This window comes from Schistosoma haematobium, chromosome 2 (assembly GCF_000699445.3).
Source record: "Schistosoma haematobium chromosome 2, whole genome shotgun sequence".
In the NCBI taxonomy this organism is placed as follows: domain Eukaryota; kingdom Metazoa; phylum Platyhelminthes; class Trematoda; order Strigeidida; family Schistosomatidae; genus Schistosoma; species Schistosoma haematobium.
The window spans coordinates 21,569,596-21,593,139 of NC_067197.1; the positions used below are offsets into that span (position 1 = coordinate 21,569,596).

Here is a 23,544-nt window from a genome sequence, read left to right on the forward strand (position 1 = left end):
TTATTATTTGATATTGTATTTAAATTACATTACATTAATCCTTACAGAATGTCTGGTTTATAATGTCTCATTTTTAACGCTTTATGAATTATTTAATGGTCAAGAAGTGACTAAATATTAATGTTCGTTAGTGATAAGTCATTGACGAGACCTCCACCTTACAAGTTTATTCATTAGCATGGAGGTTGATATTTCTTTTGAACCTCCTTTTCTTGATTATTCAATGAAGAGTAGATAAAACGTAAATGATATATAGTTGATTACTTTTATTTCAATGATTATTGAAAATATCTTGAAATACATATTTAGAGATAAACCTGAATAATGCCCAAACTTTTATTGACAACTATGTAACTGTTCTGTACAAATTTATTTAGACAAATTTGAATTATTCTGTTTACATGACAGAAGATAGGCAGAGGTTTCTAACGATATGAAACTGACTTGTTAATATAATATTTATGTTTTTACTGTAGGGATCAATAGTAAATGAAGGCACTTTTATAAATAAATAAAAATCAAGGAAGTTGATCTATTCATTTTGTTAAACATTTTATTTCTGGTATTTAACATCAAATTTCATTTATTTCATTACATTTTTCATTGACTTCTTAAATAGAAAGTTATATGTAACAGTGAATGTTCAGTGTTACATGTTGTGCAATTAGTTGTAGAATTATTTAAATAACTGAGGAATAATTAGTCTTGATTTAATAAACAAAATGACTTGAATGCCGGTCCATATATATAATTAATGCACACTTGGTGTAAAGTTACATTTTGCCAATTTATATAAGTGATAGTAGTAGGAGTGGTTTATAAAGAATATTATCACTAAAAATACTGAACAAGAAAACGAAAGACTATATATGTATGTATATAAAGTACTGATTCACCTAAAATATTTTCTGTAATATGTATGTATTTAAATATACTGTGTTCTAACCAGGAAAAGATGAATATGAAAAGAGAAAGATTAATTTATGTATAAATTATAAATCTTGTCGAGAGATTTAAAGATTAAAACAAATAATAGTACTAGAAGTGAACACTGACCTGAAATCGATAATAAACAGCTTATATTTAAACAAAAGAATAAATTAAATCAGAAACAATGGTTACATGTTAATTGAAGTATATTTTATGTTTGTAAGCCCACCGGTTAGTAAAGATTCTCTATCTTTAAGTGATGATCATCAGAGATCTTCAATATATATGCTTAATTGGTCATACAATTGTATAAGGAATAATTTGATATTCTTAAAAATTTTGGTGACAGCTCTCAAGTTGATGGAATGATGGATATGATAATGAACCAGCTAGTGATTTCTTATCTTTAATACTTGATCTACTAACTGGCACATTCGGTTCACTGCAAGTTTTTTTCTGTTCAGTTAATAATTCATTATTATTTATTGATTTGCAAGTAGATAGATGACATTTTGAAAATTTTAAATTTGAATCAATGTTATCAAATGGATTTAACTTGCTATCCATAGATTTACTATGAACAAAACCTCTGTCATTTGTATTATACATTACGCAGTCATCATTATCTAATTGATAAACTTCTTCGGAACAAAATTCATTTGATGAAATAGTATTCATTGAAACTTTATCATTACTTAAACTTGTCGAAGTTAATACGGATCTAGATCGTTTCAACGTAGACCAAGGACTAACATCAGACGATACACGTTTACGTAAACTCCATAAATTGTGTGAAGTGTCTTCAGCATCATTCATTTCGTTAGTTATATGTTGTTGTTGATTATGATGTTGATTATTAAAATTTTGAATATGATGTTGTTGTGATTTCTGAACAATTGTACACTTTTTACTAACTTCATCTTTTGATTTGTTGTTGTTATTATTATAAGTATTCTGAATATGACCGTTTTCAATGTCGGATGAACTTATTTCATTCTTATTCATGATAGCTGAAGAAATTGTTGAATCTAGACTGTAATTAGATCCATTATTTAAAAATATACCTGTCGAGTGCTTCTCATCAATTGGTTCTTCAATTTCAACATTCATTGTTGGAGATGATGAAATGGAATTGGATAATCGTCTATTGAAATCAAGATTAGATTCGAGGGAATTATTATCATGATGATTATTATTTATTGTTGTTGGTATAGTACCGTTACTATTTACTGACGTAATATGCGTTTTGTTCTCAACACCTTCATTTTTAACTTTCTAGTGATCAAGAAATTATGAAAAATAGAAAAATTAAGAAAGTAACCTATTTTTATTTAAAATGAGGTGTAGTGTATAGTTAACATTAAGTAAATAAAAATATCAGTCATAGTATAATATGCTCACAGCCTTGCGTTAACCAATCAGGATTAAGGTAGCGCCTCACATATTTTGTGTGAAATTTGAAGTGCAGTGATATATAACATGTGTTTCATGAATAATGAAGTAAACATTGGCAATACTTGGTTCTTAAAATGCTTGAAATAAAACAGCTATTATGAAACCAAAAAGTAAATTTTAGGTTACAAAACATAACTGTTACCAAGACAGATTGTATATTAAAGTACTTGATATCATTCATTGTCCAATCGAGTAGTGAGTAAAGCCAGATAATATTCTCCTCTTCACACTCTTACTCTAAATCGAAGCCTCAGGTTTCTCAAGTGTGTAAACAGAATGGTGGCAAATCACTTCACTATACCTGATATCAGTTTGTAATGAAAGACCTGACCCTGATTTGTGAACCTAACTCGCGAAACTCCAGTTCCACTTTTATTACCTGACCCTAATCTTTTCGCATTATAACTGATATCAGTTTTTGACGAACATTCTATAGGGTTATAACCGTAACAATACTACCTTGACTCCTAATATGCATGTATATATGTAAACTTGGTTTTTGTTTTAAATACAAGGGATAATTTGACATGTTAGGCTTAATTATTCCTATGAGAGTTGTTATTCCACTTTTATTTCATTGGTTTGTATTGTTAATTGTTTTGTAGCTAACCACCCTTTTCCTGACCGGTTGATAAGTCGTCCAAGGTCATTAGTATATTATACGTTTACCAAAATGTCCTCACCATGAAGAATCTGACATACACTTACGAGTGATCAATCAATTGTAAAAATATATAGCTTAGTAACTTTATTATCTTAAAGAGAGCAAGAATGAAGATTAGTGCAGAATAATATGAGTTCATTTTATCTTGTCAGGTTCTCATCAATTACTTGCAACCTATAATATTTTAAAAATCAAAGTTAATGCAGATAATGATATACTTATAAATCCGAAGGTGATTAGAGATGAATATGTGTGTACTGTGATGTAGCGAAGATTCCATTTGAGTTAATAAGGTGATAACTTTACTTATTTTTATGACCTTATTAACTCTATTGAAATATGTGCTACATCATGACGCATATATTCACCTTTAATCACCCTCTTATTTATAAATATGTCAATAACTGAAATAACCCTGATTTTCAAATATTTTAGGTTGTAAGCAGCTGATGAGAACCTAACAAAATAAAATGAATTCATATTATTCTGCATTAATATTCGTTCGTGCTCTCTTTAAGATAATAAAGGGAACTATGTGTTTAAAATAACTATTATCAGCCGTTTAGTTATTCCTTGATAAATAAATAAATAAAATTGTATCTTGAGATGGTGAAGATTTGTAGCTCAGGTGGATGATTTTGGTGGAGTTTTGTTCTCTGAGCTGGATGGTTTGGTCAGCTCAGAGAACAAAACTCCACCAAAATTGTATCTGATGTGTGGGGGAGAATAATAATGATTGGTTGTTTGCTTAGTTAGACTAGTAGATAGTCTGATAGGGGTTAAACTACCCATATAATTATTGTGATTGTTGTTGGTTTTTGGTGTGGAAATATACTCATGTTCTAGTCAGGCTAGTCAAGTGTTGGAGTCCTGTAGAATAGACATTGTGAGGAAATCTATTTTAGATATTCGTCTAAGGTATATTAGCATTCCATTTGTGTGGACGGGAAAAACTGAGCCTCATAACAGTATCGTAATTTTATGGTTATATTAGTCAATATAGCTTACACTATGTGTACAAAAAAGTAAATTATAGTAAATGTTCATGAATAGTCAATAGAACATGACAAAACACTTTGAATAAAACTAATACATAAATTAAGTTATAAGCAGATTGAATAAATTTAATTGTAACTTACTTTTCTGAAGCTATTGTCGACAAAATATTTTCGATTGACTGATTTTTCTTTTGATTCATTTTCATAATAATCATCTTTCTCAACTAACGAAATTGTACCGAATTTTGGAAATGAAAGTTTGGATTTTGTCAGTGTACTACCAGATTGTTGGAGTTCACCTTCAGTACTATTTGTAGTACAACATTCAGAAGGATTATTAACAGAACAAGAAGAGGAACGTGAAGAAGGTGACGAGTATGAAGAATATGAAAAGATACAGTCGGAGTCATTTCTTAAATCTGGAGCTTCTTCTGTAGACAAACCATGATTACCATGATCCGGAGTGTTAATGTTACGTAATTCAGATATTATGTGTAGTTTTGGCATGGATACATTCGAAATATGTTGGACATCTTCCATACTTTCACTAGCAATATTGATCGATGATGGGGATGATCCAGATGAATCGAAAATAGATTGGTTAGTGTTTGGTGTAGTTGGACTAATGGTTGTTGTCTCTGGTTGCTGATATCTCCAGTCATATTGAGCTAGCCAATTCTTTTTAGGTTTAAATGAGTTAATAGGAAATAATGGTGGTAATGATGTAGAAGATGAGGCGAATTTTATTTTGAATCGATTAACGGCAGTGGTGGTAGTAATATTTGGACTATGAACTTGAATTGAACCATCACTTTCAACATCATCATGTAACTCATCAGTGCTGGTTAATTGTCTTGAAATGTTCGACGGTGAGAATAGAGTATTTTCACACGTTACTGCCAAATTAGGATTTGATGTAGGTTTAGTAGTACTATAGTGAAGTATTGAATTTACGTTATAAGGCTCACTTCTAGGCTCTGTTTGTAAAGATTTATGTTGAAACTTATTACAATGAATATTAGATTTATCATGATGTAAATACGGATCAGAACTCTTCAATGTCAAGCTGCTTATCAAGTTCTGATTTGAGGAATGTGTTATAGATGCTTGTGATTTTAAATGATCTTCACAGATAATACGACCATTCTGCTTTTTTGATGCAGAAGCACGAAATGCTGCTAGAGACTTTTCGAAATGCTCATCTACAGCTAATTCTGCAGCTGAACGCTTTTTATCTCCTTCATGTTTTTCTCCTACATTCAGAGACCACTGTTGCATTTTTTCTTCTCCAAAATCAAATGACTGAATTGAAGTTGGAGTAGATAAAGAAACAGTTGATGTATTATTGGATTTTTCAGAAATACTTGATTGTTTCTGTAGATTAGGTGATTTAAGGTTAGTCTGCTAAAACAAATATTAAAAATGGTATTTATTTAGACAAATGTTTATTAGATTTATTTTTAAAATAATTTCACATTTTGAATAATTTGTAGATAAGATTACTGAAAGCTGGTATTCATTGGATGACTTAATTTGTTTAAAACTTTTCAAAAAGTGAATAGTTAATACTTTTTGATGCTGGGAAACTTTTTCATGTTCAACTGTACTGACATTTATTATTGACAGTTGCAAGAAATCTGGGAGGTCACCGCTTCATCCTTCAGATAATTATTGGAATTAATAAGATATAAACTTTGATATTCATCCGTAAAATTATACTGTTCTATCATAGAAATACTAAAAAAAGATCCTCTTAATTCACAGCAATAATCTGGAAAAATTCCAGTTCTTATAATACTTCCAGAATTAATTGTCTTGTTTTTAATCTGAAATAGTTTACCCGAACATTAATTGTCATATTTTTCCACCAACAAATCTAATGGTTTAATGTGGGGAATATTTGTAAAAAGAAATATCTGAAATAGATTTAAAAGTAATTAAACTATTTTTTTATTGGATATCTCTTTTACTTTCATTTGATACATCTACATGGAGAGTAAGAAATAGCCCTAGTCAATTTTCGTTCCGATATGAACAGTTTTCTGAGAAGTAAACCACAATTGACAACCTTACCGTAGTAGATTTCAGTGAAAAACCGGTTGAATGAAGAACATTATTAGAGTTCCTATGTAAGATATAAACTATTTGATTGGTCGTATGCATTGTAAATTATCATAACACTTGTCTCAATACTTGTTCTATATATTAACTTATAATATGATACTGAATATAAGTAAAACTAGTGTATTCATATGCGTAAATTGACTGGTAATCAGATTGCAACTAGAAAATTTCGTACTCTGATAAAAAGTTCTAACATGTTACTCGATAAAGTGTGTATGTTAAAAACAAACACAACTGAAAAAAGTCAGGAATATAAGTCAAATGAATTAGTTCCACAATAAATTACATTGTCTAAAACAAAATGGGAAGTTTTTTCCAGAGATACAAGACGATTGTTCAGTTACTGACACGTATATTTTTTTAAATAAAATAAAGTCACTAAACCTAAAAGTCAATTTATTGCGCGGGCAAACTAAACATGTTACTTTTACATCTTAGATGAAATTGAACACTTTATTTTTGGTAAATTACTACATTCATTCCAATGTGATACAACTTTTTTCAGCCCATAATTTGTCAATAAAATGTAGTTACATCGATCAATCACTAAAATGTGATGATGTGAAAGAAATGAGTTTTTCAGTAGACTTTTTATTGTAACTGGCTATTTAACTGGCATTATTAATCAACATAAATCATTTTAAATATACATAACAATGAATTTATTTAAAATCTTATGAAATTTCTTTTGATAATTGAACACTTACGGAAACATCAACTTTTAGTCCTCGTAATGCTTTAAAAAAGTGTTCATCTGCATCAGCAGTTTGACGAATAATTATTTTTGAGCCGTCTTCCGACTTTTTATACCTAAAATTGTTAAAATACAATTATATAATACAAGTGAACCAGTGGATTCTACAATAATTACTGTTAAATATACAATGAAAACAAAAACCGAATATATCGGTTTATGGGTGAGACTAATTTATGAACGACCTTTCGGCGACGCCAAATTGGTTTTGAGAATGTTCATCTACTAACTAGGACTAGATGAGGGTCACAAACTTGTTTGAAAAAATAGGGATATGATGTAAAATTAATGGTTAGGATTAGGAATTAGATTCAGTGTTTTCACTACGAACTGACATCAGCTAAAATGTCAAAATGCTCTTTAACCGAATGTGTGGCTGAATTTTGCGCCAAAACACGAGACCTGTTATCCTAAATCTGATTGGTCCGTCCATAAATTGTAGTCTTGCCTTTTTTTCAAACGAATATTACCTTATTGTAAAATTTTATTTTATTTTTACTATTTCCATCCTTAATTTTGAATTTAATACCGAATATAATAGTTGGTATTTATAGTCTGATAATTGTGTAAAATAGACTGAAAATCAATCAGAATATCACTGAAATCTATACAAGTTTAGGTACCTTGAGATAAAACAACTACATTTAGTTAATTTTTGCAACACTTTACTTGATTTTTTTTTCGCCAATTGTAAATAAATGCTCTAACTTTTTGACAACGGTTATCCTAACATGTTAAAACGTGAAAACAACATCGTCGCAAATTAATTTTGTAAAACGACTTTAACTACTCATTAGTAGCCCAACGTTAGCAAAATATTTTCAGATTTATCATTTTGTGATTTATTAGAAAAATGTTTGTAATTATTGCAAGTTTTGATTTCAAACAAACCACTACATTTACTACCGTATAAGTATTTCAAATTATCTTTGAATACAAGACAATGATCAGCTGTTGATATAATTTGAAGTAAATGAATTAAATCATATTGTGTTTGGTTATCATAGGCCATGAAATGTAAACACATTGTGACCCTAATGTTGCTATTCGAACAAAACTGATAAAGCTATACATCTTGAAGAAGTTATGATATATTGTTTTATAAAATGGCATTGAATTGTTTTACAGGTGAATGGGATAGTTATTGGTCATTCATGTCCTTTTATCGTCCCTTAGAAACATCTCCCGAAGTAGGAATCGTGCTGAAAATACTCCTATCAGTCAGCTCTCCGTGGGAATTCCTTATCCTTATTGGACAGTGGTTAAATTTCCTTTCCGAATAACAGTATGTTTCCCGTCAATCTCTAGAATCCTCTATAAATACGCAGTTCTTTTTTGAATAATCTGACTTTTGAAATGATACTTCTATTTATCCTGCTTTCAATTTTCTATTTATTGTTCCAGGAGCAGAAAACGTCTGAGGAGAAATAAGTGACTAAAAAGTTAGTATCTAAGAGCTTAAATTGAAGACCTATTGTGTTGTTTATGATTGTGCTTAATAAACGTTTTAATTTCAGTAACAAGTGATCTAACATTTGCAAGTCAACAAATTAACAGAATTTATACAAAATAAAATAAATTTATTCATCTATAGACACTTGCTGGAAATTACCGGATAAAATTATCAGTTTCTTTAAAGCTGTTGTAAATCTAATAAAAGTTAACAAAAAACAATGTCAGTTGTCAGACAAATTTACATCCTTTTCTTTTACGCCACTAAAAGTAAATGGTTATGGTTAATTGTGCTAAATGAATTTTTTTCTAAATCTGTAAGGATATAATAGGCAACGTTGTCTAATTATAATTGGAGTTGACCATAATCTAACGATTAATTACTAAAACACTTTAACCAAATAGTTTGATTCCTATCAATCGAAAAATTTAATTAGTGATAATCCTTTTATCTAAACTTTTTTCTTGCTTACAGGGCATATATTCGCCTACAGTAGATTATTTCACGTTTATTCAAATATACACTGTATTCACAGTCTGATTAGTATTACGAAATGTTATAATATTGGATTGTCTTTCTATACACAATGTTCAATTCTTATAAAGCAAACCATGTTTACATTCGAATAATATTGTTAATTTAAAAAAATGTGTAGTTGTTTAATTTGATCACATTATTCTAACTAACAGCCGAATTCAAATATCCTTTTTCATCAATTAAGTACTTTATTGAACTTTAAACCTTGAACATTCAGTGAACGTATGAAACTGAAACCAAAGAAAAATATAGGATCTTTTAAAAATATTAAACGTTTTATTCTTGAATGTTAATTTTCACAAATGAATATCAACTACAATATCAGACCATTTAATTATTATTAATTTATAAACAGATGAATAGATGAACTGAAGTTGAGAAGATAGAAAACAATGTAAACTACATAAAAACACTTTCAGTAGAATTGAAAATAATTTATGGTAAATATTCAGTTTAATTATAATAGAAATATAGATTTTTTTTTAATTTGAGGCAATTAACCTCTTTGATAAATTTGGATAGTTTAAAAAGGAGAGGAAGGTTATCAGAACTATGTAATATACATTAGTTCAATACACTTTGAACAATCTGATCATACATATACTTGTTAAGAATTTTCATACATATAAATTACAGTTAAATTTTCACACAACTATTTAAAACAATTAAGTATAATTTAATAGTTGAATTCATGAGTCAATTGAAGCTAAACCGCCGTAGGAGATTCGAACCCAGGACCTATCAGTCTTGCGAGCGAATGTTTAACCACTAGACTATTGAACCGACATCCAGCGGTGTTAATGTCTAACTTCAACCAGTCCAAAAAGTTATGCCACCGTCCACCATTGCTTTCAGTGAGTTACTACCTCACGGCAGACCCAGTTGAACTCCACTGGTTACGGGATCATGGATGCGCACTGCTGAGGAGTCGTATATGAAGACAAGAGGGCCGTCCAGTGCTTTCAGGTTTTCCATGGTGCTGTGGCCTCAGTTTACTCATGAATTCAGCTATTAACCAACTATAATATCCAAAAAACTGCTCTCTAACTAAATATAAGCTGAAAATATGAATACTAATTTTTTAAAACGGAAAATTAATGGAAAAATATTATTCTAAAGTAAATAATTTCATTACACATAATAAAATATTTTTTATTATTGAGTTAGATAGATCTTACAATATAAAAATAAATAAACAATATGGGATTATTCCATTATGCTATCTTCAATCTTCTTATTTATTTGTGAAATGGCAGTTTTACAACTGCAATGGAACATTTTATAGATAAATTACTGTATGGATTCCTTGGTATATATATATATATAGTCAACTATCTATTGGTTCCATTTTTTTGTATGTATCCAATCGAAGTTTGGATATTGGTCTCGTTAGCAAAAATTATCAGTTCAACCATCGAATCGATTTTAGTAAATTTTCTTTCTCTTTTTTCAGTCAACTGAGCTATTTTAGTGAACGAGAACATATGCCAGGACAACCAAATGCATTATAACACAACATTACAGAATATCTTGGTAAAATCTGAGAATCTATGTCTATAATTCTATTTTATTTATTATTGTGACGAATAGACGCGCTTTGATGTTTTGCATCATTTTGTAATAAAAATTCAACAACACATTGATGATAATTTTTAAAAACGATAAGATACAGTGAAAAAATGTTTCTTCGGATCACCTCATATTTTCTATCATTGAAATAATCTTATAAACTATTTTCTAGGGGTGAAATATGCAATACTGGCGGATTAATTATCACACTATTACTATAATACTATTTTTTCATTAATACCTTATATACTTATCTATTTTTGCACACATTTTACTCATTTATTCACCCATATATTTTTCTTTCAAATCTATTCACCATAATCATCAAGAAGTTCATATTTTGAGAACGAAAACCGTTGAATGTATCAACCGCCAAGGAGTTCATCTATATATATTATAAATAACCTAGGACAAAATGAAACCATGTCAAGGTCATTTAATTGATTGTTTTACTAAGCCAACTTATCCATCTTTCTCCTAGACAGGAATGCAGCTGCGTATAACTTGCATGAAACACTAAGATATTTAGCAAAAATTCGTCACACTGTATAACTGGGGAATTTTTAAAAAAAGTATTTTAATGAATTTCAAAAGGATTTTGTGTCATCGGTTGAAAAAAAATTACTGAACACAAATAACAACTCTTTTAAAAGAACAAGCTGAGAGAAGAACTACTGCAGGTTTTTCATAAATATACTTTGGTAAGTAAGAAAGAAGTGGAAATAAAAGAAAAAGTTCTACCACAGAATCTCTTACCTTAATTCCTCACTCTCTTAAGTGTGTTAATATTTCAGGGATTGTGATTAGAAAGCTGCTTCAAATACAATCTATCCAATGATTAAACTAATTCATTGGTGTAGAACAGTGTCATCGACGATGAAAACAGAGTTTGGAGTTTCAAAGGTTAGGGAGTTAAATCGAGACAATAGTCCATGTTGTTATATTTTTTTCCTTATCAAAGCTCAACTGTACAACACATTCATTCCTAAATATTACATTCAACATCACAATTGCTCTTCTTAATTAAATCCCACTATTTTTCGTTACATAACGCAACCATTGTTTTACTACACCAACTAGAATGTGACTTCATGCATATATCCTAAATTATGTTCGATTTCATTTAAATTTTGAAAACTGAACGATTGTAGGCTTCAAATTGCAAACAAAAGCTTAACAAAATAAAGATGCATCTTTTTGCTATTGTTTGACCGAATGGTTATTAGTTGAACCATTCAAGTGATTTTCATGTTATATAATGTGATTGGGTGAATGTGAGGTATAATCTTTTTATTTGACATAGGGCAATAACTCCCAGTTGAGATAGTCCTAACGGCTTTAAGCGAGTTCTTTCTTTTTTACTTGATGATTCAACATATTTTGTTTATGATTATCCATAACGTTTTCAGTCTTCATTAGGTGAATCGCATCCATCATTTTCGGCCATGTTTCTGTTCATTCAGTGAGAGAGGTTCCATTTCAAGCCTTCACTGTCTATGTATGTGTGTTTAACATCCTGTATGTTTGGTAGCCTTACACTGATATGTTCATAAAAGTTAGATGCAGATAACTCTAGAAGCTTGAAATGAGATCTATAATGAAAGTCCCACTCTAACATTTAGTGATCAGCTACTAAAGAATTTTATCTGTTTACAAAAGTAAGAAAATATGTCTCATAGAAACAAACTATGCAACACTTCTAATTTGGTGACTTCTTCTAAATTTCTTTTTTAAAAGATATAGAAATTATAAAAAAGTCCTATTATGACGGAATGCATAAGTGATACACAGTTTAATTACAAGATTTTTGTATTTCAGTGACCGACAAGATGATTTTGTTTAATTTCAAAAAAAAGATTAAAAAGTTTATTAAAGTAATTTTTCTTTCAACCGAATTTCATTTTTATTATTTGAAAATATTCTTTTATAAAAGTGAATATACAATGGGAAGTATTGTATTCAAACAAAATATTTCTCCCATCTTACAATATAAATCCCACTTTTTTTCCCAAAAATATTCTTATAGATAAACAGATAGTTAAAGATGATGTAATCCTGAAAATGTCGATTCTGATTGGTTGATACTATAACTCCATTAGGATGTATACCAAATAACTTCGAAATAAAATACTGGTATTTTTGTTATTTTATACTATTGTGATTAGTATCACTAGTATTATTATTATGAAGGATTTTCTCGAAAAATATTTCACCTACATCACCAGATTATTTTTTGTTATCAGATAAATAAAAAGGAATTTAAGGTATGCCATATATATCTGTAAATCATCTATGTGGTGAGATTACAACTGAGGCTGAGAAACTACTATTGATATATATATATATATATATATATAAAAAGCTTTCTAAATTTACATTAATTTAATTTATTTGATTAACATGTCAATCATCATTGTAATTAATAATCATCTAACCATTGAACTTGCTTTCTTGAAGATTTAAACAGTCTCATTGACCTATTATGTTGGAAATTAAAAATTATTATCCAGTAATGAAGTTTGACGGTAATCGTACTGTATGATGACGTGACTGAAGTTGGGTAATGTGTACAATTAGATTATAACTAATTGATTTACTCTTGATAAAAAGTTATCAGAAAGCAAAACTAGTTTTTCTAAAAACTATTTGTTACATCTGATGAATTTTCTATTTTTCTTCAACTGATTGAATAGATATTTATTACCATATTGAATCAACTATTCAGAAATGAATTTGAAAATATAAAAACGCATCAAAATTTGCCAAGAGATGGGTAAATAGGTAAACAAACAATTAGACAGACAAAAGAAAAAAATAGGGAGAGGAGACTTTGTAGTTAACTGAATTGAAATAATCAATATTCTTATTGTAATAATAATAACAAAAAATATTTCAAATGAACAGTTTTAACGAGATCTTCATCAGAATTGACCCTAATCAACACTAAATCCTCCATGCATATATATAGACAATAAAGATACGTCAAACAAATAATATTATAAATCCTCAATAACAATCAAATGGATCACACAATAAACTATAAGGAATTAAAAATTAAAAATTGATAATAAAATGACAGGTGCATCTATTAGTGATAAGTATAAATATTTCGAAATGTGAGCTGGATTTAAACCAGAGGAAACAAAGTTTATAAATTATTAGGAATAATAAGAAATATTACATCATCTGCCTATCAATTTGTATTTTAACAGTTGAATTCACAAGTCAATACAAACTAGACTACCATCGAAAACCTGGGAGTAAGAAGGGCCGTTTTGTTCTGGTATGGGACTCCTAATCAGTGCGTACCCACAGATCTGCACGTGTGACTGGAACTCAGGACGTTCGGTCTGGTACTTTAACGCTTAACCTCTAGACTACCGAGCCGGCACCTAACGGTGTTAGTGTTTAACTAATATATATATATATCCTGAAATTTACGTATGAAAAGGAAAAAATATAATAAAACACACCACAAGTTATCACAATGTATATATATATATAATTTTTACTGCTAAAGATATAATTGAGAAAAAATATTATTCTCGTTTAAATATTTCATTTTAACCACTTTAGTTAATAATCAGTTTCTGACATTGTGATAACTTGTCGTGTGTTTTATTATATTTTTTTCCTTTTCATACGTAAATTTCAGGATTGAAATTCATTTTAATACGACCTTGTCATCTGATTATCTTGTTATTGTGGAATGAATTTACCAAAGTTGAAATCATGAGTCAATTGAAGCTAGACCACCATATAAAACCTGGAAGAACTGGACGGCTGTTTCGTCTTAGTATGGGACTCCTCAGCACAGCGCACCCACGATCCCGCCCCCCGCGAGATTCGAACCCAGGACCTATCAGTCTCGCACGCTAGCGCTTAACCATTAGACCACTGGGCCGACTTCCAGGTTTTCCATGGTAGTCTAGCTTCAACTGAATCATGATTTCAACTATTGTAACTATTAAAATTTCCATAAAACCCCTTCTGAGAATGAATTTTCCGTTTGAAATATCATAAAAAAAAAATCTTCGTTATTAGATAAGTCATAATGAATGAATGTCAGCTATATGTTGCAAAACGTTCTTTCTCAAAAGAAAACAAACACTCTTAATAATTTAAATTTTAGTCTAAACTGAATATGACAATGCTTTAATGGAATATTGATATGTATTCCGAAAGAGTTATACAAGTTGAATTTTTTATGAAAAGTGTAAATATTACTGAGATCGACTAGATCTATATTTTGTTAATTGAATAATGATTAACGTGCTACTAATTGTTTATCTGTTTGTTTTTTTGTCTTGTCTTATTTCTTGTCTTGTTTCCAAAACTTCTACTGAAATAAATGAATCACAAAAGTCAAAAGTATCCTAGTAACCAGAATCTGAACGATTTATTTGTTTTAGTACAATGATGATAAACTAATTTTCTTTAAAAAAACAAAACAATACGTATTGAAAGGTTATCGGTGTCTGAGACATGATTACGTTAATAATGCGAATTTGTATTTATTTGAAAATAAAGAATCCTGTTTCTGGTACGAGCATAGTGAAAAAACTTTCTACTATCCAAATAGCAATAATCCGCTATATATTGATTTCCACTTTGTATTGAATTGTTAGAAAGGCTATTACAAATCTAAATGTGATTGATGTAAATTGTTTCTTACTACTTATATCGTTCATAAGAGAACTATGGACTAAAATGAATCAGTTAAAGGTCGAGATATCACTTAAAGCAGAATAATATATATTCATTTCATTTCATATAATCTCTTTAACGCCTTATGACGGTATTCGCATGACAGTACAACACTGAATTATAAAATGGTATGAAACAATATATATATATATATATACATAAGCAATTAAACATGTATTATGCCACTTGAAGATGTGATCTGAAATGAAGAACAGGATAAGGAAGTAGATTTATGAAGTTTATATACTGATAAGATGGATTTCGTAATAGTTATGTATAAGAAGAATTTACGTAAGATTTGTATCATTTAAGGCTAAATATAGGAAACATAGAAGAGTAAAGTGACAATAATCTAAATCCAAAATTAATACTCTAAATCGTGTAATAATTATAGAAGATTTAAAGAAATCAGAAATAAAGTAAATAAATCTCTATGTAACGTGAAATAGAAAGTCTTTAACGAACGTAATGATTACTGTTAAAAGTCTTAGAAATAAAATTTGATTGAAATAACTGAATACAAATTACAAAATTCTAAATTTTATATTATTTGATTTGAAATTCGTATCGATATTCAGTCTCTACTGATACTACTACTTCAGTTACTGAGGTGTATGCTCCGGATGTCGACAGATATAAGTAATACATACCATCAATCCAAAGTGGAATGCTTGGAGGCCGAAGGTTGAGAAAATGGAAGAGAAGAAAACGAGGACAGAGAGTGATAGGTTTGATAATGATGGAACAATAAAGTCTGAGACAATTGATGGGTGTTTTTCAAACGAAGTATTGCTATGTAGTCCTCAAATTTTATCAATATGTTCTGTAATGTTGTGTCATAATATATTTGGTTGTCCTCACTTGTGACTTTGTTCACTACACTACCACTGCTTCTACTGTTACTATTGGTGTTGCTTCTTCTACTTATCTACAAATTATCTTGACTACTTCATCTCACCATGCTTACGTGGTATATAAGTTTAATCGGCGCATACATATCCCAAGTCCTGGGTTGTATAAGTTCTGAAGTATTTATGTTTGACCTCCTCAAATGATGGTAATTTATTGATATTTATTAAAATATCAGGATGAAAGATTCATGAAATTTCCCCTTAAAATACAAACTCATTTCCTCAGTAGGCCAAATAAAAGCATTCAGGAAAGGTAACTTTTCTTTTCAGCAATGTAATTTGCTGAAGCTGTACAGCTGTATTTATAGTTTAATTAATTTTTGTACTGGTTGTTTGAATCTTCCCATTGAATTTTGAGACTGCAATTGATCAGTCTCTTATTAGCATATGTGCAGCATGTGCGGATTGCCTGTATATTGCCTTTAATCATCAGCATTATAAGCTGAAATGATGTTGGCTGGTAGTGGAATCCAGGATGCGAGTTTCGTCTATTTGGGACTTATCAGCCGGGTGTACGTGCGTCCTGGAATCCACTGCTAGTCACCATCATCTCAGCGTATTTATACTTGTTGTACATGCGGAAAATTAATTAAATGGAAAATTATTATGTTATGAGGGGAAATACTAAAAATTAGTCGAAAAAAATTTTAAAGTTAAGACATGATCTACGGGAAACAAGAATGAAAATAACATATTGGAAAAAATCTGTCTTTCTACTTTAGATCATTATCGTAAAATATAAATTTACTTGGGTTCATAGGTAACACTATATATATGAAACTATCTTTATGTTTGAATGACCAGTAGATCTTCGTATTCCAGCAAGAAATTCATGCATGTTATAAACGATTTTGAAACAAAGTGAAGCAGGGTGAACTTCAGGGTTGAAATGATAACTTTTATACAACACAAATTCATATTCTTTCATCAGACTATAATTTAATTGATTAGTGTTAAGCCTAATGAGAATGATTTTATACGATATTAAGTGTTCAGTACATTCACTAATCTTAGTTATTGTTGAAATGTTATTGACTATGTTTATTTGTAAAGAGATTAGTTAGGAGACATAGTTTATTTTGAAAATTCTATTTACATAAATACTTTCTTCAAAGTAAAAACTATGAACGTTTTAGAATGATCAATATGGGTTTTCTTTAACTTAATATTATAATTACCCTATTGATTAACATGTTATCTGTTTGAATATTTTCATGTTTTTACGGTTTCGTAAACTAATAATGTTTTAATGGTCAGATTATTTAATGACCTTATAAGTATTTGAAAAATCACGTTTTTTTCTTTTATAGTTTTTAACTAAATGATTCATAAAAAATGTGTAGGTAGTGATTTTCACCAATAAACGACAATTCGTGGTCGCCAATTTCAATCCATACTTAACCTTTATAAAATGGAAATCCTTTAAAACTATTTATCTATAATACTTTTTTTAAATAAAACGAATACAAATTCTTAAATTCCATTCATTTAAAAGAGATCATGAAACAACATGACCACTTGCTACTTAGAAGTGAATTACTTAATCTGTTTAATGCGTAGTCTTTTTAATCATATATACACCTATTTATTACAGATTAGAAATGTAATCAAAATATTTGATCAAAGTAAGTATACAATCTTACATTACCAAGTTACTACAAGTTAGATCAGAGTAGCACGAGAGGCCAATGACAAAATGAGGTACAAAAGGAAAAGAATAACATCAATTCTAGTGGAATCCTAAATATACAAGGTGTAATTCAATAGGAAAAAATGAGTTCGAATGGATAAAAGTATGAAATGGCATTATACTTGATGTTTGAAAGAGAATGAAGGATAATACCATATGTTCGGTCGTGAATGGTCTTTAAAGCTATCCACCAAAACAATAAACTATATTATCAATAAGACAAAATATGAGTAAAAGATGACATATTTAAATGGGATATTTTGTACTTCTCCGGAATTCAGGAATTAGTAAAAATTGTTCCTAGACGTTAAATCGAGAAGGCGAGTTTCGTCCTATCAGCGGCTCATCAACTGAATGTATTTGGGTTCTGGATTGATGACCACTCTGAAACTCGAATCAAGTATCCACCTCTTCAATGCCCGTTACATATAATCAAATAAGAATGTTAATAGACTTAGATAATAAGGTTAAGCTTTGTGGCTAAAACCATTTTCATTTAATCTACTTAATGAAAATGTAGTGAAATTTATTATTCTCTTTAAATATTAAAACTGGTTTATGTAAAAATGTATTAATCAAGAATAAGATTTATGAGTGTGATAAAGGTCAAAGGAACCACGGTCATATGATGTTATCAACGAAACCAATATTATGGTATTTTTTTTCTGTATTAGTAACAACTGTTTTTACAATAGTACATGTTTAATACAATATTGGAAATCTCAGTATGCAATAGAAGAGTGAATAAACTGCATTTTCAAAAGTGTAATTTTTTGGCTGGATTAGGCCTGACAAGCTGTTTGTCACATTATATATGTTTGATAGTTTACCATAGGGGGTCAAAAATTTTTCCGCGTGCATGGATTTGTGAGTAATCGCGTCTAGTTCTACCATAAGATATACAAGGAGAAAAATGTGAATGGAGTGGATAGTTGGCATCTCAAATGAAGAAACACTTGCCAATTGTTTATAAGATTTCAAATGTCTGTACATACTCTTATTCATTGTCACATCAAAAGATTCATCATAGACCTTACTAACTGTCTCAGTACACTCCAAAACACAGTAAAAACTTTTCTCGAAAGTCCAGGAAAGAATAATGGTGAACAGTAGAGGATAACAAGTAATAAACAAGGATTTGCAACTGATTTATCACTGAGTTGTGAAAAATGCCATACATGTTAAGCCCTTCTTTAGCGCTGATTGAATTTTATCGGTAAAGTGACACGGAATTAAATCCGCTATGGAGCAACAGTTCCTTAAACATTACAGGTATACTTTTCTAACGAGTACCAAATAGCACACAACCCAAGCTCAGGGTTTCCTGTCGACTAATTCTAATTACCACCTTCAAAAAAAAGAATTTTAAAGTTGTGAAAATCTATGTCGAGTAACAACAAAAATATGTAGGCTGGATATAACCAAAATGTGAGAGATCAGAAGGAAAACCTATACCAAGCTAAGTGAAATTTGACACAGTTTTTATTTCAGAATCTTGAATAGTACATGTTGCTAACCAAATCAAATATTGATCCGATATTTTTTAAACGGCTTAACACAAACTCTAAAATGGTATTATCATAAATAAAATATTTGTAAACATGATAAGTTGTGCGAAATCTTGAATATTCACTAGAGGTTCAACGATTAAATAAAATACGATATATAGTTGAAACAATAAAGTAATTACGTTGTTCATAATATGTTAGTCAATTGAAGACAGATAGTAGTGAGGTTAAATTGAATGTTTACTGTACCCGGTGATTATCTTAAGGTTTATTTAAGAATACTCTTAACACTTATTGCTAATCAACTGACGTGCCTCTTTTTGTGCAATTTTCATGTTAGGCAATAAATGTCTTATATATGAGTACAAAGTATTATTTGCATCTAAATAGAATGGAGAACATGTATTTATACTAACATTTCAAGATCCTTTCCAAACTATATATCTTTATTGTTCATAAAGATATTTAAAATATAAACTGACAATCGTATGTGAACATGTATCATATGTTCATTTTTAAGAATATTTCTTAACTCAATGAAAACATTCACTTTTTGTTTCTTAATTCTTATTTGTATATCTCTAATTTTAGTAATAAATATAAAGGTAATCATAAAACTCTGGGATCTCATCTCAGTATTCAAATATAACTGTTTGAAAGGTTAGATTCTATTGACTGATATAATAAAATCCAGAACATCAATAGTTTTTCAGATGTCAAAAACTATAAATTTTGGTTAAACTGTTAAATGTTTGTTAATAGAACTATTGGTCATTAAATGTTGAAACAGAATTACAACTTCAGTAATTGATAAATATAAATTACATTTCTAAAACAATGTTAGTTTCTAGTGATTGTGATGGAGTAAACAAATGATTTTTTTAAAAACCTTTTTGGTTAGCCTATTTCTCAGTTGATAACAGTCGATACAAAATAATTGGATATTTAAAAAATTGATTCATTGAGAAATGATCAAATTATCGTTCCGCTTCTTGTTTGGCATAAACATGATCCCCTGGCATTAAATTAAAATAATGCTATCATAGAGTAAATTTCAGTTTATTTTAATTAAGGAAAACATTATCTATACTAATTACTGAGGTATAGTCCAGTGCACGTTAAATCTATTCACAAGATATATATATATATATATATATATATATATATATATATATATATACAAACTGGCCATTATATGATTTCGGTTGTGCCAATAATTTAGATTGTTTACATCCATTAATATGATATTTAAAGAAAATTAAAAACAGAGAGACAGAAACAGTCGAAAACATGTTGTCACTTATTGATTTGGTAATAGTAACATTTTTTTTTGAAGATTGAGTTTCAGACTGGTATACATGTACATATATGTATTGGTATGAATGTACATTGAGTATCAACTAGTCGTTATTGTCTTGTACTAACTTGGACACGTTAAACATTGTGAAAGATTCCAATAATTTTGACTATCTAAAATGTAAATCATTATTGTAATACATATTTATATTATTTACATATAGGAACAGATGTGCACACATGCACACCTACTTACACGTACGTACATACTTTATTGTCAGTGGCAACACTACTAACGATATTTTGTTCTAATCAACACTGACTAACCGCTAGCAAAATGATGTAAAAAAAACAAGACAGAACTTGAAAATGGCACATTTCATTACTTCTACATGTAGACATTTAACAATCAAATTTTAAACAAGGCGGTACAAAACACTATTATAATCAATAAAAAGAAACATTTTCTAGACAATTAATTTACCGAGTTATCCATTTAAAGAAGTGTTTTCTAGAAACTTGACTAATTTAGCGCTAAAATTTTAATTATTATGTTAAAAGATAATATTGGGGAAAAATTCAGCTATAAATTATGTGAAAATTCCTTTACAATCTATGTGTGGATATAGTTGATTTTTATTTCAGTGGTCTTCGATTCGATGAATAAAAACGCTTACTTCAAATGAGTGATTTATAAATGTGTTCGGGATAAATAGACAGTTTAAAGATTCATATTTTTAGAAACGGTATGAAGGTTTTCTAGCATTTTTGGTCGCATAATTGTTCACATGCCTTTACAGCAGTCAGTAAATAAATAAATAAATAAATAAATATATATATATATATATATATATATATATATATGATTGATGTCTTTTGCAAAGAATCAGCTTTTAGTTGACTGCATAATGACAATACAATGTTCAACTTCATATCGAAATAAAATTGGGCCCTTCAGATGTTCCAGTTACATTACAAAACAGCCATCTGATGACTCCTCAGCTATTGTTAGTCTATAACTAAAAACAACTTAAATTTACGGAATTTTCCGCTAATCTCCCAAATCAATAAAACAATCATTATTTTTAATATTGTAATTACAATCAAAAGTTGTAGTTTACTTAGGAAGTATAAGGAAATAATTTACAGACTGATCAATGTTAAATCACCACTGAAAATCTGGAAGCACTGGACGGCTGTCTCGTCTTAGTATGGGACCGCTAGATCACTGAGATGACATCTAACGGTGTTAAAGTTTAACTTCAACCAATCCATGATATTGTGCAACTGTCCACTATGTGTTACAACTTGTTGGTTGTATGCTACTTTTTATATCTGGTTGTCGCTGATTTTTGTGTCAGAAACTCTTATCACTTATACTCGAAACGAGGAACCTCTACAATTCCCACGACGCGAGAGTAAGAACACAAAGATTGGTATAAGTGAAGATCTACGTAGGACGACGACCTAGTCGAAAGCACACTCATTTATATATTGATTGTACACACAATTTGATTAATAATTAGGATGAGATCACATATATAAAGATATTCAGTTATCACATACTGAGCATAGTTCATGTCAATGGAATACAAGAATATCGTATATTATACAGAAAAAAATGTCATACGAGAAAAGAAACCAAATACTACACTGGATGATAATCACATTGAATCAGAACGGAAGTAATCTGGAACAAAACTCATAATTAGTAAATCAATTGAATTTCGACTTTTCTTGTCATATCACTATATTCTTCAGTAAGTAACTGTCTCACAACAGACACGGATGAACTCCACTGGTCACGACTTCTCACTTGAACTCCAGAAAGTCCATGTTGAAACCAATTACTAGTGAGAAAATAATCATTATCACCATAAGATTGTGGAGAGTGTCGGATTTAGATTGATATTATGAATGGATCAGTGTTAGAGCCCGCGTGCGGGGCCGTGGATGCTCACTGCCGAGGAGTCCCATACTAGGACCAAACGGCGGTCCAATGCTTCCAGATTTTTGATGGTGGTCTAACATTGATCAGTACATGATCTCAATCAAAAACTCAACAATCTCCTTAATCGTATACTGATTATCTACAGTTGATCATTTGAGATGTGTCAAGAGCTCAGATACATTTTTATCAAATTGAAAATTATTACACATATGGGAACCTGATCATGATGATTAATTCCAAGTGTTTATTATCAGCCTTGTTCAATGATGAAGTACTAATGTACGCTTTCTAAGGTTTCCAAGTGATTAGTCATATTGTAGTATAAACGTTATCAGCGGGCATTCAAGCAAAGTCCTGAAATGGTGTAAAGTTATTCCCAAATTTCTTGTAATTTTCATCAACTCTATATATTCATTATTAATTAGTTATGAATGTTATTATCCAAATTACACTCATTATCGGGTCACACAAACACACACTCATAGATATATCAACCGATAAGAACATCCAGTTGTTATAAATGGTATATTAATTATTATTATTGATAATAGAAAAACGCTGTTATTTTGTTTGTCCCGCAAAACGACAAGTTAAAATGTTACCATTATTAGGAAAAAACAAATGTTGAGACTATAATTTATGGACGACCTTTGTGGACACTAGAGTGGCCTTGAGAGTGTCCACCTAATAACTAGGACCAAATGAAGATTATGAACCAGTGTGAGAAATTAGAATTATGATTTACAGTTGATGGTTAAGGTTAGGAATTAAATTTAGGGTTTTCATCACGAATTGACATCAACTATAGTGCCAAAACTCTATTTAGCCAAATGGATGAGTGAATTTCGCGCCAAGATCTAAAAACTGTTATCTTCTACCTAAATGACTCGTCCATAAATCATAGTCTCGCCAAACAAATTAATAATCTAAAATCTCTAAGATGTTTCAATAAATAATAATGAGAAGAAAGTTCTTTCAAATAATGTGTACTTTATGA

At 29.7% G+C, this 23,544-nt stretch overlaps 1 protein-coding gene across 2 annotated transcripts in view; it reads right to left on the reverse strand.

Moving 5' to 3' along the window:
- Positions 1-275: 275 nt before the first annotated feature.
- Positions 276-23,544, reverse strand: part of NST1_4 (Stress response protein nst1) — a gene marked incomplete at its 3' end in the record, with an annotated part of 29,329 nt that continues 6,060 nt past the window's right edge. Inside the window, exons 2-4 of one of the 2 annotated variants that reach the window (XM_051214613.1) lie at positions 6,879-6,981; positions 4,189-5,448; positions 276-2,205 (exon numbers count right to left, since the gene is read on the reverse strand). In XM_051214613.1, coding sequence (XP_051067796.1) covers positions 1,261-2,205; positions 4,189-5,448; positions 6,879-6,981 — 2,308 coding nt within the window. Of the gene's footprint in view, positions 2,206-4,188; positions 5,452-6,878; positions 6,982-23,544 lie in introns of both variants that reach the window. The other variant, XM_035730887.2, reaches the window with a different exon arrangement.